This window comes from Anolis sagrei, chromosome 5 (genome assembly GCF_037176765.1).
Source record: "Anolis sagrei isolate rAnoSag1 chromosome 5, rAnoSag1.mat, whole genome shotgun sequence".
NCBI lineage: Eukaryota > Metazoa > Chordata > Lepidosauria > Squamata > Dactyloidae > Anolis > Anolis sagrei.
Window position 1 is genome coordinate 28,936,741 of NC_090025.1, and position 15,831 is coordinate 28,952,571.

Sequence of the window (15,831 nt, forward strand, 5' to 3'; positions counted from 1 at the left end):
TACCCATTCAGATTCCACAAGGTAACCCAGACAAAACTGGTTTAGAAAACCTAATCCAGTGAATTGTTAGAGTTCCCTTTCTCCCCACAGTCCTTTCCATTAGAAACACATGCAAGTTTAGGAATCTATATTAGAAATCTTTAGCACTTAACCACTGACACCTCTGAAAATGCCCGAAGGAGAAATTAGTGACACATAAAAACAAATTAGGCTTGTAGTCCCAGCGAAAGGGATGGTTTAATAGGTTAAATGCTTACCATGGATTTTCTGGGATTCTGGGTCATCCACACTGATTGCAATGATCTTCCAATCAGTCTCACCTTCATCAATGAGGCCTAGAATGCCAAGGACCTTCACCTGAACAACCTCACCAATTGCACGAACCTGAAAGCACAGAAAATTTCTGAATGAGAAAATATACATGGAAAGACCATATTCTTCCCAATGCTAACAAAAGCCGTATGATGCAGCAATTATAGAGTGTTGGACTGAGACATGGGAAATCCCATTTCCAGTCCTCACTGAGCCGTGGTCTTTAACCAGGCAAATTTTTTCAATCCTCACAGGACTGTTGAGGATAAATGTGAAAAAGAGAGCCATGTACACCACCATCAGGTCATTGCAGGAAAGGGGATATAAGTATAATAAAAGAATAAGTATAATGGCAACTGTTTCCCAATTAAATGGGTTCTTCAGCCTGCTTTCCCCCTTGTACTGTTTCCAACATCTCAGCAGAGAAGTAAAGACAAAAGTTTTGTTGTTGTTTTTTTGTCGTGTCAGGAGTGACTTGAGAAACTGCAAGTCGCTTCTGGTGTGAAAGAATTGGCAGTCTGCAAGGACGTTGCCCAGGGGACGACCGGATGATTTGATGTTTTATCATCCTTGTGGGAGGCTTCTCTCATGTCCCTGCATGAGGAGCTGGAGCTGATAGAGGAAGCTCATCCGCCTCTCCCTGGATTCGAACCTGCGACCTGTCGGTCTTCAGTCCTCCCGGCACAGGGGTTTAACCCACAGCGCCACCGGGGGCTCCAAGACAAATGCTAGCAAGTATCTAATCAACCAGTAACTCTTGTTTATATGGTTTCTTTCTATTCACTACTTTATAATAAAAAGCAAAACTTTGGGGGAAAATATATGTCTAGTACAGTGGTTCCCAACTTTTTTTTTTTTTTTACCAGGGACCACTTTGACCAGGGACCACTCTCCAACATTAGTGCCAAAAGGGTTACAAATCAGTTTTTGGTCAACTTTAGATTCAGTTTGGTTAGGTTGTTGTAGGTTTTTCCAGGCTATATGGCCATGTTCTGGAGGCAATTTTTCTCCTGACGTTTCGCCTGCATCTATGGCAAGCATCCTCAGAGGTAATCTGGGGTGCCAATTCAGAAAATTGCATTGGACAGGCCACATCAGCTCTAGTTTCTGATACAGAACATATGCCATGCAGTAATCACCACCTGCTTGCCCACAGAAAACCATATGTAATAATCTAGAGCTGATGTGGTACTAATCATCTTTTGTGGGTAATCAGCCTCTCCCCTCTCAACATGCCTGTTGCCTCAGCACTATAAAAGTGTTTCACGAGACCAGTCACTGTCGTTGCCGCAGGGTTTTGAGGCAATGGTGTAGTAATGGTGAGGCCACAGACCATATTTTCATTCTTGTAGACCACTGGTAGTTCATGGACCACAGGTTGGGAACCACTGGTCTAATATAAGCTTGGCAATAATTAAGACATACCTGAGAACCAATTTCACAGACATCAATGGGGTCGTTATCGCCACAGCATTTAGTAGCATCATCTTTAAGGCTAGGATCTTCCCAGGTCTGGTTCAGCAAAAGAAAAAAAAAACCATAAAATTTATGATAATTGTTTGACTTCTTATTAACCTGAACTGGTTACTGAAATTCCGAGGAACAAGATCCAGGTCTCTTGTATCTGCTGGAATTGTCAGTGACTCTAATCTTTCCTACTACACTGGACTAGAGTTATTAGTGATTATAATTTTAATAGTATTTTTTTATTGTTACCTGCCTGTCAAGGTATACTAGTACCACCATGGCAAAGTAGAGGAATGGGCAGAAAATGTGTAGGCAGGATTTCTGTTTCTTTACAGGAAGTTTAGGTAATATTTATCTACACTTCACTATACTCTTCACTACAGATTATTAGGTTTGTGCATTTCAGGAGAATCGCTATCTGTTTCTGCTTGCCGGATACTGGAAGTCCCTGTATCCGTTTTTGTCCACCTTCCAAAAAAAACAGGGACGCTGCTGAATGGGTGTTTTTGGTATGTAGCTGATAACTGTGGCCAGATCCAGCCCATTGGCAGCAATGGGGAACTTACGAGGCTCCTCTTTCCTCTTTAATACCAAAGGATCTCTTATTCTTCCACTTTGTGCCCAAACTCAAGACTTTTTGAGCTTGGTATAGTACAAAACAGGCTGCATATGTGCCGCAATTTCCAGAAACAAGTTTTAAACACTGATTCATCTAAAGCTTTATGCTCAATAGACTATCTAATGCTCCCCAGCCCCACCACACCACTCTACCAAACATTAGTGCTTTCCCTGGAACCGCTTTGCATTCATAAAATGCACAAGATTTATGAGAGGACTTTGCTGAGGAGACAGAACAACTTCCCACATTCTGAAAGGCAAAAACAAAAGCAATGTTACCTGTGGGAAGGCCCCGTAATTCCAAATATAGCCCTTGTGGGGAAAGATATTTGCCACGTATCGCAGCTTGCCTTTCTTTACATCCTGCTTAATGGGATTCAATGGCTCCTTCGTGGCAATCTTAGCATGTTGTGAAACAAAAAGCGGTGAGGAGGAGAAAGAAGATTACTGCAAAATAGCTCAACTAAAGATTCCCATGACAGACAACAACTAAACACAGCATCACGCTTACATTTAGATTTGTAGTTTACCCCTTCTCCAAAGGTGGAGGAAAAGGGGGAGGGAGGGGGCAGGAAATAATCAAAATATTTAGGACATATGTAAATATCATATATACTCAAGTATAAGTCAACCCAAATATAAGTCAAGGGACCTAATTTTACCACAAAAAACTGGGAAAATGTATTGACTCGAGTATAAGACGAGGGTGGGAAATGCAGCAGCTACTGTTAAATTTCAAAATAAAAATAGATACCAATAAACTCACATTAATTGATGCTGAGTATGCATGCCCAGCATCAATCAAACATCTCACCACACTAAAACAGTGTATGTGGCTCTTAATGAGACATGCCACATTATCACGGGGTGTCTGCGTCCTACACCACTGGAGAAATTACACTGTTTAGCTGGTATTGCACCACCTGACATCCGCCGCGAAGTAGCAGCCAATAGTGAAAGGACCAAGCCAGAGACATCTCCAGCTCATCCCTTCTTTGGGTATCAGTTAGCACGTCAACGACTTAAATCAAGAAATAGTTTTCTAAGATCTACAGAGACACTCGCTGGAACACCTCAGCAAGCGAGTCCAAAAATGGCAGGCTCAAACCCAGAACCTCAACCAATGGCTGATACCAAATGAGAGACTCCCCCTTGGGCACACGGAAGACTGGGCAACTTGGAAGGCGCTGAACAGACTGCGCTCTGGCATCACGAGATGCAGAGCCAATCTTAAGAAAGGGGGCTACAAAGTGGAGTCCACAACATGCGAGTGTGGAGAAGTAGCTCTCAAGTAGCCGAGCTAAACCAGCTCCTTGGTTTACTGAGGAGTTGGCAGTGATGAAGCGAAGGAAGAGGGAACTAGAGAGCGTGTGGCGTTCGGATCCGAGCGAGTCAAATCGAACACGGTTTGTGTCCTTTTTAAGGGCATATGCCGCGGCAATAAAAGCCGCAAAGAAAACTTTCTTTGCGGCTACTATTGCGTCTGCAAGGAACCGTCCGGTGGAGTTGTTCCGGATTGTCAGAGGTCTTTTAACTCCCGCCACCTCAGGCGGGAGCCCTGACAATTCGGCCACGCGCTGTGAAGCATTTGCTCGGTTCTTTGCAGACAAAGTCGCTTTGATCCGTTCCGGTCTGGACACCATATTAAATGCAGTCTCTGAGGATGTGACACGAGCACCTGCTTGTCCTATTTAGATGGATTCTTTTCAATTGGTAAAGCCCGAGGATGTGGACAAGATACTTGGAGGAATGAGGCCTACTACGTCCATTCTAGACCCCTGCCCATCCTGGCTTCTGAAGGAGGCCAGAGGGGGATTGGCTGAGTGGGTAACGGTGGTGGTTAATGCCTCCCTTCGGGAAGGCGAAATTCCAGCGAGCTTAAAACAAGCTATTATAAAACCGCTGTTGAAAAAACCATCACTGGACCCCACTAGATTTGACAACTTTCGGCCAGTTTCCAATCTCCCCTTTTTGGGCAAAGTCATGGAAAGCATGGTGGCCTCACAACTCCAGGTATTCTTGGGAGACACGGATTATCTGGATTCGGCACAGTCTGGCTTCAGACCGGGACATGGAACTGAGACGGTCTTGGTCGCCTTAGTGGATGATCTGCGCCGGGAGCTAGACAGGGGGAGTGTGTCCCTGTTGGTGCTCCTGGACCTCTCAGCGGCCTTCGATACCGTCGACCACGGTATCCTTCTGGGGCGTCTTGCGGAAATGGGCCTCGGGGGCACTGTGCTACAGTGGCTCCGGTCATTTCTGGAGGGCCGCACCCAGAAGGTGTTATTGGGGGACACCTGTTCAACACCACATCCTTTGACTTGTGGGGTTCCACAGGGCTCTATACTGTCCCCCATGCTATTTAATATCTACATGAAGCCGCTGGGTGAGATCATCCGGAGTTTCGGGGTGCGGTGACATCTGTACGCAGATGATGTCCAACTCTGTCACTCCTTCCCACCTGCTACTAAGGAGGCTGTCGAGGTCCTGAACCGGTGCCTGGCCGCTGTAACGGTCTGGATGAGGGTGAACAAATTGAAATTGAATCCAGACAAGACAGAGGTACTCCTGGTCAGTCGCAAGGCCGAACAGGGTATAGGGTTACAGCCTGTGCTGGATGGGGTCGCACTCCCCTTGAAGGCGCAGGTTCGCAGCTTGGGTGTGATCCTGGATTCATCGTTGAGCCTGGATCCCCAGGTCTCAGCGGTGACCAGGGGAGCATTTGCACAGCTCAGGCTCGTGCGCCAGCTGCACCCGTACCTTGGGAAGTCTGACTTGGCCACGGTAGTACACGCTCTGGTCACATCCCGCCTTGACTACTGCAACGCTCTCTACGTGGGGCTGCCCTTGAAGACGGCCCGGAAGCTCCAGCTAGTCCAGCGCGTGGCAGCCATGTTACTAACAGGAGCGGGACGCAGGGAGCATACAACGCCCTTGTTGTACCAGCTCCACTGGCTGCCGTTTTGCTACCGGGCCCAATTCAAGGTGCTGGTGTTGGCCTACAAAGCCCTAAACGTTTCCGGCCCAAAATACCTGTCTGACCGCATCTCGGCCTATGAGCCCACGAGGACTTTGAGATCGTCCGGGGAGGCCCTTCTCTCGATCCCGCCTGCCTCACAGGCACGCCTGGCGGGGACAAGGGATAGGGCCTTCTCGGTGGTGGCCCCCCGGCTGTGGAACACCCTCCCTGTGGACATCAGACTGGCGCCCTCCCTTATGTCATTCCGCAAGAGACTAAAGATGTGGTTGTTTGAGAAGGCGTTTGAGTAAGTGCTGCAATAACTGGCAATGACAATTGGAACGGAACATGGATAACGAGATTTGGATTGTGATTCAACAATGAGACGCCGCAAATGATTTAGTGTAATTGTATTATTGATAGTGATATTGCTTATGCTGTAAATTGTACCTGTTTTTACATGTTGTACACCGCCGTGAGTCGCCCTAGGGCTGAGAACGGCGGTCTACAAGTGCAGTAAATAAATAAATAAATAAGAGCAAACCACAGACCACCTGCTGCAATGCAACCTGAGCCCTGCCACATGCACAATGGAGGACCTTCTTGCAGCAACACCAGAGGCACTCCAAGTGGCCAGATACTGGTCAAATGACATTTAATCAACTACCAAGTTTGCAAACTTTGTGGTTTTTTAAAATCTGTTTGTTTGTTTTGTTCTGTTAGAAATGTAATACAATGGTCTGGTTGCCCCTGACACGATAAATAAATTGATGCTTCAGTAGGTTAAATGTTTTTTTAATATTTACATTAAACTGTCATTTAAGATAAGACTGTCCAACAATGATTAAACCATTATTCTAACCTTCTTCGATGTAAATGTGCTTACATATCCTTCCAATAATAGAGTAAAATAATAAATGGAATAAAAATAATAACAGAGTAAAATAATGTAAATGTAATAATCACAATAAAATAATAAACATAATAATACTAATAGAGTAAAATAATAAAAGTAATAATAAAAATAGAATAACATAATAAATGTAATAAAAATATTAACAGCGTAAAATAATGTAAATGTAATAAGAATAAATAGAGTAAAATAATACATGTAAAATAATAAGAATAACAGAGTACAATGATAGATAACTTTTACTCGAGTATAAGCTGGGGGGGGGGGCTTTTTCAGCCTAAAAAGGGGCTGAAACACTCGGCTTATACTTGATTATATGTGGTAATTTAAAAACCTAATGCATCTGGAAAATTTTTCATTTATTGAAATATTAGTCTGCCACCCCACCTGGATATCTCAGGGAGGATACAAACAATAAAATAGTTCAAATGATTATAAAACAGTTCAGAGTAATTCGGCAAACTAAAGCAATGGATAGAGATCCAAAACCCAATAATGGCGTAGTAAAATGTTTTGATCATGGATTAGCAATCTCGGACAACGAATTGGATTGTGACTTTAATTATGAGATGTTCTGGTCTGTATTGGTGGCCCAATACTATGTATGTATATGTATGTATTTTATATTTTAATTTTATATTTTAAATTGGAATATTGTAGTTTTAAATATGCTGTAAACCGCAATGAGTCGCCGTATAGGCTGAGATATTAGCGGTATACAAGTGTACCAAATAAAATAAATAATAAATAAAATGCCAACTCCTATATAAAATGATGAACAACTGAAATGAGTGTTGGAGCCATGTTTGGTTGAATCCACTGATGCAGAACCTGTAGGTATGACTGCTAGTGGACTTATTATTCAAGGACATTTGTATAGGCTTCTTGAGGCTAAACTACATGTTAAGTGTGTCTTTGCATTTAAAACACTCTACCACTGGAGAATTGTTTGGCACTGAGACTATCTAGGTTTTAAGTTCAAACTTTGCTTTCAGGACTTAACTAAGTCCAAAACATCTGGAGGGCCGAAGTTTGCCCATGCCTAGGTTAGAACCCTGAGCTGGAGTATTTCTGTGAGACTGCCAGAATAATTGTTTAACTACATATCCCATTGTTTCTAAGCTGTTTTAAGAGTTCTGGCTATGTATTTTTCACATTACCTCCATTTTAGCATTTGTCCAACGAGGCACTTCCACAATCATGTTAAAGATGACCTTAAAGAAATAAAAAAAGGAAATGTTTATGGAAATGAAACAAAAGCATGTTAAAACACACAGCGAAAATGACACAGATCAACGTCAGGGCTCATGAGAAACTTTAAGCACTTTCTGAGCTAACAATGACTGAACAGTTTTCTGTTCGTGAGACATAAACTCATTCTCATGGTTTTCTATCAAGACAGGGATGGATCATTTCAGATGAATGGGAAATGTTGGGAAATGTTGCCCAAAATAACTCAACTGCCCAATTTTGCCCATTACATTTTAAGATCTGTATGAAATAAATATTCCATGAGAATAGTGAGGAAGAAATCCACAGAGAATAGTGAAGCTCTTCCTTCCCTAGTTGGCTCCTTCAACTCTGCAGATGACTTGATTCCACTCCCAAAACAAAAGCTGCCTTTGATAAGGCCACTGGGACAGGATCTGGAAGACGCTGCTGTGAATTGCAGATGTAAATCATTTAGACTGATTATGCCTGGTTCTCAGTCATGCGTATGAAGTGTGTGGCCAAATTCTATTTATGGAAAGCTATTTCAATGAGCATCTTTTGTCTTTCTTAAAACTTTTCCTGTAGCAAATTTAGTCACTGGTGCATATCCCTGATTAGGAATCCTTTGGCAAAAAGGATGACAGAGCCAATGGCACACTCTACTGGTTCCAATGGAAAGTTAACTAAAACCCAATTTGTTCTCATGTAGTTTTATGTCAAGTAATACCTTCTTTGCAAAGGCATATGTTGGATACAATTATTCTACGGTTTGATGAAAAAATCTGACTTGACATGTAGTCCTACAGCACTTGTGAAGAATGCTATAGATACTCATTATAAAGAATGCTATAGAGAAGCCTTTGAAATCCATAAGCATGTCGACATTTTCAACAGAAAGGAGGAAAGGAGGTCTTCCAAAACCTTTATTGCCCCTTATATATTCAGTTCCTGATCGAGCCCAGTGTCCCAAACACTGGACTCCCATGCAAGTTCCAGCAGGAAGTATTGGCCATATAATTTTATTATTTATTTATTTAGCAATTTTGTATACCGGTCTTCTCCCCTCTACCGGGGGACTCGGGACGGTTTCCAACAATAAAATCACAAAACAATCATTAAAAACATAACATATTCAATTAAAACGTTATAATAGCAAAATGCAATCACATAATAACAATGGTCAGTCATCATAGTGAATTCGTTGTCCATCATTCATCGTCATCTATCCGATCACAGAAATATTGATTCACTCGTCGAAAGCCAAACCCCATAACTAGGTTTTCACCCATTTTCTGAACAACAGAATGGAGGGGGCAGTTCTGATCTCCAGTGGGAGAGAGTTCCAGAGTCGAGGGACCACCACCGAGAAGGCCCTGTCGCTCATCCCCACCAGAAGCGCCTGAGAGGTCGGTGGGACCAAGAGCAGGTCCCCTCCAGACAATCTTAACAACATAGATGGTTCATAGGGGAGAATACATTCGGACAAGTAAACTATAAATCAAGGGTCCTCAAACTAAGGCCCGGGGGCCAGATACGGCCCTCCAAGGTCATTTACCCGGCCCTCACTCAGGGTCAACCTAAGTCTGAAATGACTTGAAAGCACACAACAACAACAGCAACAATAACAATCCTATCTCAAAAGCAGATCCACACTTCCCATTGAAATACTAATAACTTTGTATTTGTTAAAATTGTCCTTTATTTCAATTATTGTATTGTTTTTAAGTGTTTCTTGCACTACAAATAAGATATGTGCAGCGTGCATAGGAATTTATTCATGTTTTTTTCAAATTATAATCTGGCCATCCAATAGTTTAAGGGACTGTGCCCTGGCCCTCTGTTTAAAATGTTTGAGGACCCCTGCTATAAATGTTCAATGGCTGGGAATAAAAAGAGGAAAAGAGCCTTTCCAAGACAGTGGCATGGTTTCTTGTGACTGTGAACTCCATACCAGAATGGCAAATGTCACGTATTGTTCAAACAGCAACACAAAGGAAGGTTGGTCCACCTGGCTCCAATTGACCTCTGATACGGTGCGATCGACTCTGTTCTTATGCTGAGAGGATGACCCAAGGAAGGCACGTAGCAGTTGAGAGCTCTCCAAAGCACTCTCAGCTGTTGCCTGCCGCACCCTCCTCCCGACATAATGCCAAGAGGACAGCCCAAAGATCAGGGGAGGAGGATCAGGCAGTTGCCGCATGTCCCATTTCCCTCCCAACATAACAATGGGGTGAGGAGCCCTGTCCTCACGCTAGGAGGACAACTTGAGAATGACCAAGGCCCTGCCTTGCACCCTGCTGGCCCCACCCTTTTCCAGGCCCTTCTCCCTCCTGAGGTGGTCCCACCCAGCACGTGCCTGGCTCCCCTTCCTCCTGGCTGGACCCACAATGTAGCCCTAAGGCAAAAAAGTTCACCCATGTCTGATATAGAGTATCCCAATGAATCACAGCAGATACTTTTGCCGCAGTCATACCTCATTTCCGGTAGTCCTTGATTTTTTTGCAGGAATCTCCTGAACCTATGTCGGGAAACAGAAAAGCAACACTGTATACACAATACAGTTTACAAAGATGGAAAGGCATAACAAAGTACTACCAAAAATCAAAAATAATTTAATAAAAATCAATCAAGTACAGGGTTCAAGTTCAATGCCGGTAAAATTAAGGCTGCAATCCTTTCCACATTTACTAGAAATGATATACTGAATCCAACTGAATACTAAAGTCAATTTGTAAGGGATTTGGCTGTATAATATATACTTATTCTTCTATGGAAATAATATGGCTAACTCCTCAAACCTCACCACGGAATGAAATATAAAGCCCAGTTCTTTATAACTGGGCCGGGCAACTTAGTTGGTATGAGAAAGCAGATAAAACCACTTTCCACTCTGTTAAAGATGCATACAATCCATAAATTCGGCCAGATTATCTTATGGGTGAAAAAAAAATCAGAATACACACCATTCCTTTCCATGGTCTTTAGGAGAATCGCAGCGCAAGCTTTGGCCTCCATTGATTCTCCAATTTTTTTCTCAGTTCTACAGGGTAATGATATGGATAGGACTGGAAACCTTGTCTGTGGAAAGCTTTCATTCTATTGCACTGAGCTACACTTAATCTCACTGTTTGGACACAAAGCAATGGGTTAAAATGAAAGGAAAGGGATTCCACCTAAACATTATTTTAAATGTCCTGACATCCTATTCAACAATGGAACACTGCCTAGGAGTGTGATGGAGCCTGCTTCTCCAGAGGTTTTTGAACAAAGGTTGGATGGACATCTGTCAGGAGTACTTTGATTGCGTATTTCTGCATAACAGAACAGGGTTGGGTTGGATGGGCCTTGAGGTCTCTTCCAACTGTAGGATTCTGTGATACTGAGACTAGTTGAAGCTCTCCAGAAGCTAGGGATGACCTTGGCAATGTCTACATGTAATGCTCTGCATGTAATGCTCGATAAAATAGTAAAGAGTAGAGACATCAGACTGGCAACAAAGATCCGCATAGTCAAAGCTATGGTATTCCCTGTAGTAACCTACGGATGTGAGAGCTGGACCTTAGGGAAGGCTGAGCGAAGGAAGATCGATGCTTTTGAGCTGTGGTGTTGGAGGAAAGTTCTGAGAGTGCCTTGGACTGTGAGAAGATCCAACCAGTCCGTCCTCCAGGAAATGAAGCCCGGCTGCTCACTGGAGGGAAAGATACTAGAGACAAAGTTGAAGTACTTTGGCCACATCATGAGGAGACAGGAAAGCCTAGAGAAGACAATTATGCTGGGGAAAGTGGAAGGCAAAAGGAAGAGGGGCCGACCAAGGGCAAGATGGATGGATGGCATCCTTGAAGTGACTGGACTGACCTTGAAGGAGCTGGGGGTGATGACGGCCGACAGGGAGCTCTGGCGTGGGCTAGTCCATGAGGTCACGAAGAGTCGGAGACGACTGAACGAATGAACAACAACAACAACAATGCTCTGCCAGAAATTATGCCCATCGGAGAGGCTGTCAAATGCAAGCTGGCTCCTTTCACTGTGCCTTCTGAAAGCAGTGCAATATTGCATTATGTAACATGATTTTTGTTCCTGGGTTATAAATGTCATTTCCTAATTGGTTCTATCACAAAAACATGGGAAAAGTGTATCAAACTGACAAAAACTTTCTTTCTGCGGCATATCCTGCAGCACATCTTGTTATAGTTTTTCAATGAATATCTCATTGAGTCTCAACCAATTCAATGTAGTTTGTGGCAGCCACAAAAATGAAGTTTCTGGAATATAACAACTGCTTTCAAAGTAAGTACCACACAATTAAACAGGAAATAACACAATCAAACCAGGAACATATTTTTTTCAAATTTTGTTACATAGTGTTATTAGTAAAGGTAAAGGTTGTCCCCTGACATTAAGTCCAGTCATGTCTGACTCTGGGGTGTGGTGCTCATCTCCATTTCTAATCCGAAGAGCCGGCATTGTCCATAGACACCTCCAAGGTCATGTGGCCGGCATGACTGCATGAAGCGCCGTTACCTTCTCACCGGAGCGGTACCTATTGATCTACTCATATTTGAATGTTTACAAACTGCTAGCAAACTGTTGGCAGAAGCTAGGGCTGACAGCGGAAGCTCACGCCACTCCCTGGAATCGAATCTGCGACCTTTCGGTCAACAAGCTCAGCAGCTCAGCGCTTTAACCCACTGCGCCACCGGGGGCTCTGTGTTATTAGTATGATGACTAATTCCTATGGCCGAAGTCACTCTTATGGGGTTTGCCAAAAGTGACAGTTGATTACAGTTTGAGATCAAACAAAAAAAGGGGGAAGTGTTGATAATTGGCTTCCTGAATTAGCAGTTCATCTATTTCATTGCAGAAGATAGGTGTATGGCAGAATCAGCAGTGTGTTGCTTTTTTTAATTTGGTGATGTGAAAGTAAAGCAGCTTAGAATCTCTTTCTCATTCTGAACTTGGAAAGAACTTGGTAAAAGTAATGTTGTCGGAACGTAAAGCAGCTAAGATCTCTTGTTTCTTTCTCACTCAGAACTTTAAGGCATAAAGAGGCCTTCGAAAGGCATTTTGTTGTTCATTCGTTCAGTCACCTCCGACTCTTCGTGACTTCATGGACCAGTCCACACCACAGTTCCCTGTCAGCCGTGGCCACCCCCAGCTCCTTCAAGGTCAAGTCAGTCACTTCAAGGATGCCATCCATCCATCTTGCCCTTGGTCGGCCTCTCTTCCTTTTTCCTTCCATTTTCCCCAGCATCATTATTTTCTTCAAGCTTTCCTGTCTTCTTATTAAGTGGCCAAAGTACTTCATCGTTGCCTCTAATATCATTTCCTCCAGTGAGCAGTTGGGCTTTATTTCCTGGAGGATGGACTGGCTAAAGTATTTCATTTTTTCTTTGAATTTTATTTTCTTTTGGTGTATATTTGTATTGTTCTGGAATTTGTTGTATCTTTTATGATGCTCTTCTATGTAGTGTTGCTGTCTTGTCTCCCCTCCGAGGAGATGGGGCGGGATACAAATAAAGTTGTTGTTATTGTTATTATTAAAGCCATTATAGACAGTTTCTTGGGTTTTGTGCTCTGCTACTTGTATTTTTTTCAACCCCGTTATTTTTTTTTAACATGATCATTTAAAGAAAATCCATGGATAATAACACAGCTCAACCAAAAATATTTTTTTCTTGGTGTCTTCATTTTTAGGCCTGAGTTTACTTGGTATGCTGATCCAGAAAATTGCATTGGATAAACCACATCAGCAGATGGTGACTACTGGATGGCATATGTCCTGTACCAGAAACTACAGCTGATGTGGTTTATCCAATGCAATTTTCTGAATCAGCACCCCAAATAACCAAACCGAATCTAGTTCACCAAAAACTGATTCATAACCCTTTTGGTACTAATGTTGGAGAGTGTTCCCAGGTCAAAGTGGTCCCTGGCCAAAAAAAAGTTTGGGAACCACTGCTTTAGAAAGTGGAATCTGAGCAGGACATCTAGCTTTTAACAAGGTCTCCTGGTCTTGGCAGGTTCAGAAATTATTAAAGGTGGTCTTCAGATGCTCACGAAGATTCACATTTGCCAAAAGGATATGGCTTCCTTTTATTCCTTTTCAACAAGGTTATGAAAGCCATTTCCCCCCAAAAGACTATGACTTGAAAGCTAAAAGTGAAAAACAGAACTGTTTTTTTAAAAACATTCAGTAGGTTTAATCTTCCCATGACCACTTCCACAAATGAAGAATGTTATATAGGTAATAATTACCTCATTTGAGCCAACACAGAGAGGAATGTCATGGAATGGAGAGATATATTTTCCTTTTGAATTCTCTACAAGATTAAAAACAAAGGTTGTAAGCAAAGACATACAATACTCTATATATCAGGCATGGGCAAACTTCAGCCCTCCAGGTGTTTTAAACTTCAACTCCCACAATTCCTAACAGCCTAATCAACTCAGTATTTTGACAACACATACAATTTGACAACACACACAAAGCCTTTTAAACAGAGGCTGGATGGCCATCTGTCAGGGGTGATTTGAATGAGATTTTCCTGCTTCTTGGCAGGGGGTTGGACTGGATGGCCCATGAGGTCTCTTCCAACTCTAGGATTCTATGATTCTAATTCTCTGTGTGTGTGTTCTAAGCAATCAAGCGAAGAAGTTGCCAATTAACTATTGTGCCCTGTTTTTTCTGAACCAGGAAGATATGTCGGGCAAGTCAGCTCCCAACACGTCCCTATTGCCCACCCCTCAAGCCCCGCCTTTAGAACGCCATGTACCAATAAGCCCCGCCCCTTAGAGAGGTTTGCAAGTCCAACCTTAGAACGCCAACAAGGAGCAAGCCCCGCCCCTAGAACGCCATGTACCAGCAAGCCCCGCCCCTAGAACGCTTTGCAGAAGCAAGTCCCACCTTGGAACGGCAGAGGAGCAAGCCACGCCCCTAGAATGCCATTAAACAGCAAGCCCCGCCCCTAGAACGTCACTAAACAGCAAGCCACGGCCCTAGAACGCTTTGCAGAAGCAAGTCCCACCTTAGAATGCGAGCAAGCCCCGCCCCTAAAACGCTTTGTAGGAGCAAGTCCCACTTTAGAACGCTAGAGCAAGCCCCGCCCCTAGAACGCTTTGCAGAAGAAATTTCCACCTCAAAACTCAAGGGGAGCAAGCCCCGCCCCTAGAACGCCAAGTACCAGCAAGCCCCGCCCCTAGAACGCTTTGTAGAAGCGAGTCTCACCCACTAAACAGCAAGCCCCGCCCCTAGAACGCTTTGCAGAAGCAAGTCCCACCTTAGAGTGCGAGCAAGCCCCGCCCCTAAAACGCTTTGTAGCAGCAAGTCCTACCTCAAAACGCAAGGGGAGCAAGCCCCGCCCCCTGAACGCCATGTACCAGCAAGCCCCGCCCCTAGGACGCTTTGCAGAAGCAAGTCCCACCTTAGAACGCTGAGGAGCAAGCCCCGCCCCTAGAAAAGCTCTGAGCAGCCAGCCCCGCCCCTAGAACGACATGCATGAGTAAGCCCCGCCCCTAGAACACAATGTACAGTACCATCGAGTCCTGAAGAGGAGCAAGCCCCGCCCCTTGGACGCCCTTCAGAACGCCACGTACCGACAAGTCCCGCCTTTTAGAACGCTCTCTATGACCAAGCTCCGCCCCTTGAAAGCCCTGTAGCAATGCTGCGTTTGAGGCACTATTATATATTATACTTACTGAAGTACAGTCGGTAGTCGGGCGCGTGGAGCTTCCCGCGCTGCTCGGTGCCGTAGTGCGCCATGAGGCCGCTTTGCCAGCGACAGGCGCCCAGCTGCGGAGGAAGAGGGAAGCGCGCCGGCGTCCTGACGTAAGAGGAGCGGCTGGGCAGCAGGAGCCGCCGCAGGAGCGGAGCCAGAGCGGAGCCGGCGCGCATGCTGCACGGAAGGAGGGCAGGAAGGAAACAGGGCAGCCTTCTGCCGTTGGCGGGCGGCCCCTCCTCCTTCTCTTTCTCCGGGGAGTCGGACCGCCCTCTAGTCCATGCCGACGACGGCGCCTTTGCCCTCGACTTTTGTTGACACGGGGAAAGTGGGCGAGGAGCCAAACATGCAGCAGGACGAGGCGAAAGACCTTGGCTCAGTATTCCTTAGCATTGGGTGCTTCCATGCAGCTTGGCCTCTCTCTCACTGCCAAGGGAATCATGGGAGTTGTAGTTTTGCAAGGTCTTCCGCCTTCTCTGCCCAAGAGTGATGGCAACTCACCAGATCACAACTCCCAGGATGCTGTGGCAGTGAAAGTGGCGTCGAACTGCATTAATAATACAGTGTAGATGAAGCATGAGCCAACTTGGGCCTTCCAGGTGTAGCGGCTGAGGGGGAAAAGGAAAGGACCTGAG

At 44.4% G+C, this 15,831-nt stretch overlaps 1 protein-coding gene across 1 annotated transcript in view; it reads right to left on the minus strand.

Annotated features, from left to right (window-relative positions):
- Positions 1–15,535, minus strand: part of PPA2 (inorganic pyrophosphatase 2) — a 35,395-nt gene extending 19,860 nt beyond the window's left edge. The window contains exons 1-7 of the mRNA XM_060779141.2: positions 15,177–15,535; positions 13,737–13,801; positions 9,955–9,999; positions 7,430–7,483; positions 2,677–2,796; positions 1,738–1,824; positions 258–384 (exon numbers count right to left, since the gene is read on the minus strand). Of these exons, the coding sequence (XP_060635124.2) occupies positions 258–384; positions 1,738–1,824; positions 2,677–2,796; positions 7,430–7,483; positions 9,955–9,999; positions 13,737–13,801; positions 15,177–15,372 (694 nt within the window). The 5' untranslated portion in view covers positions 15,373–15,535. The remainder of the gene's footprint in view (positions 1–257; positions 385–1,737; positions 1,825–2,676; positions 2,797–7,429; positions 7,484–9,954; positions 10,000–13,736; positions 13,802–15,176) is intronic.
- Positions 15,536–15,831: the final 296 nt, after the last annotated feature.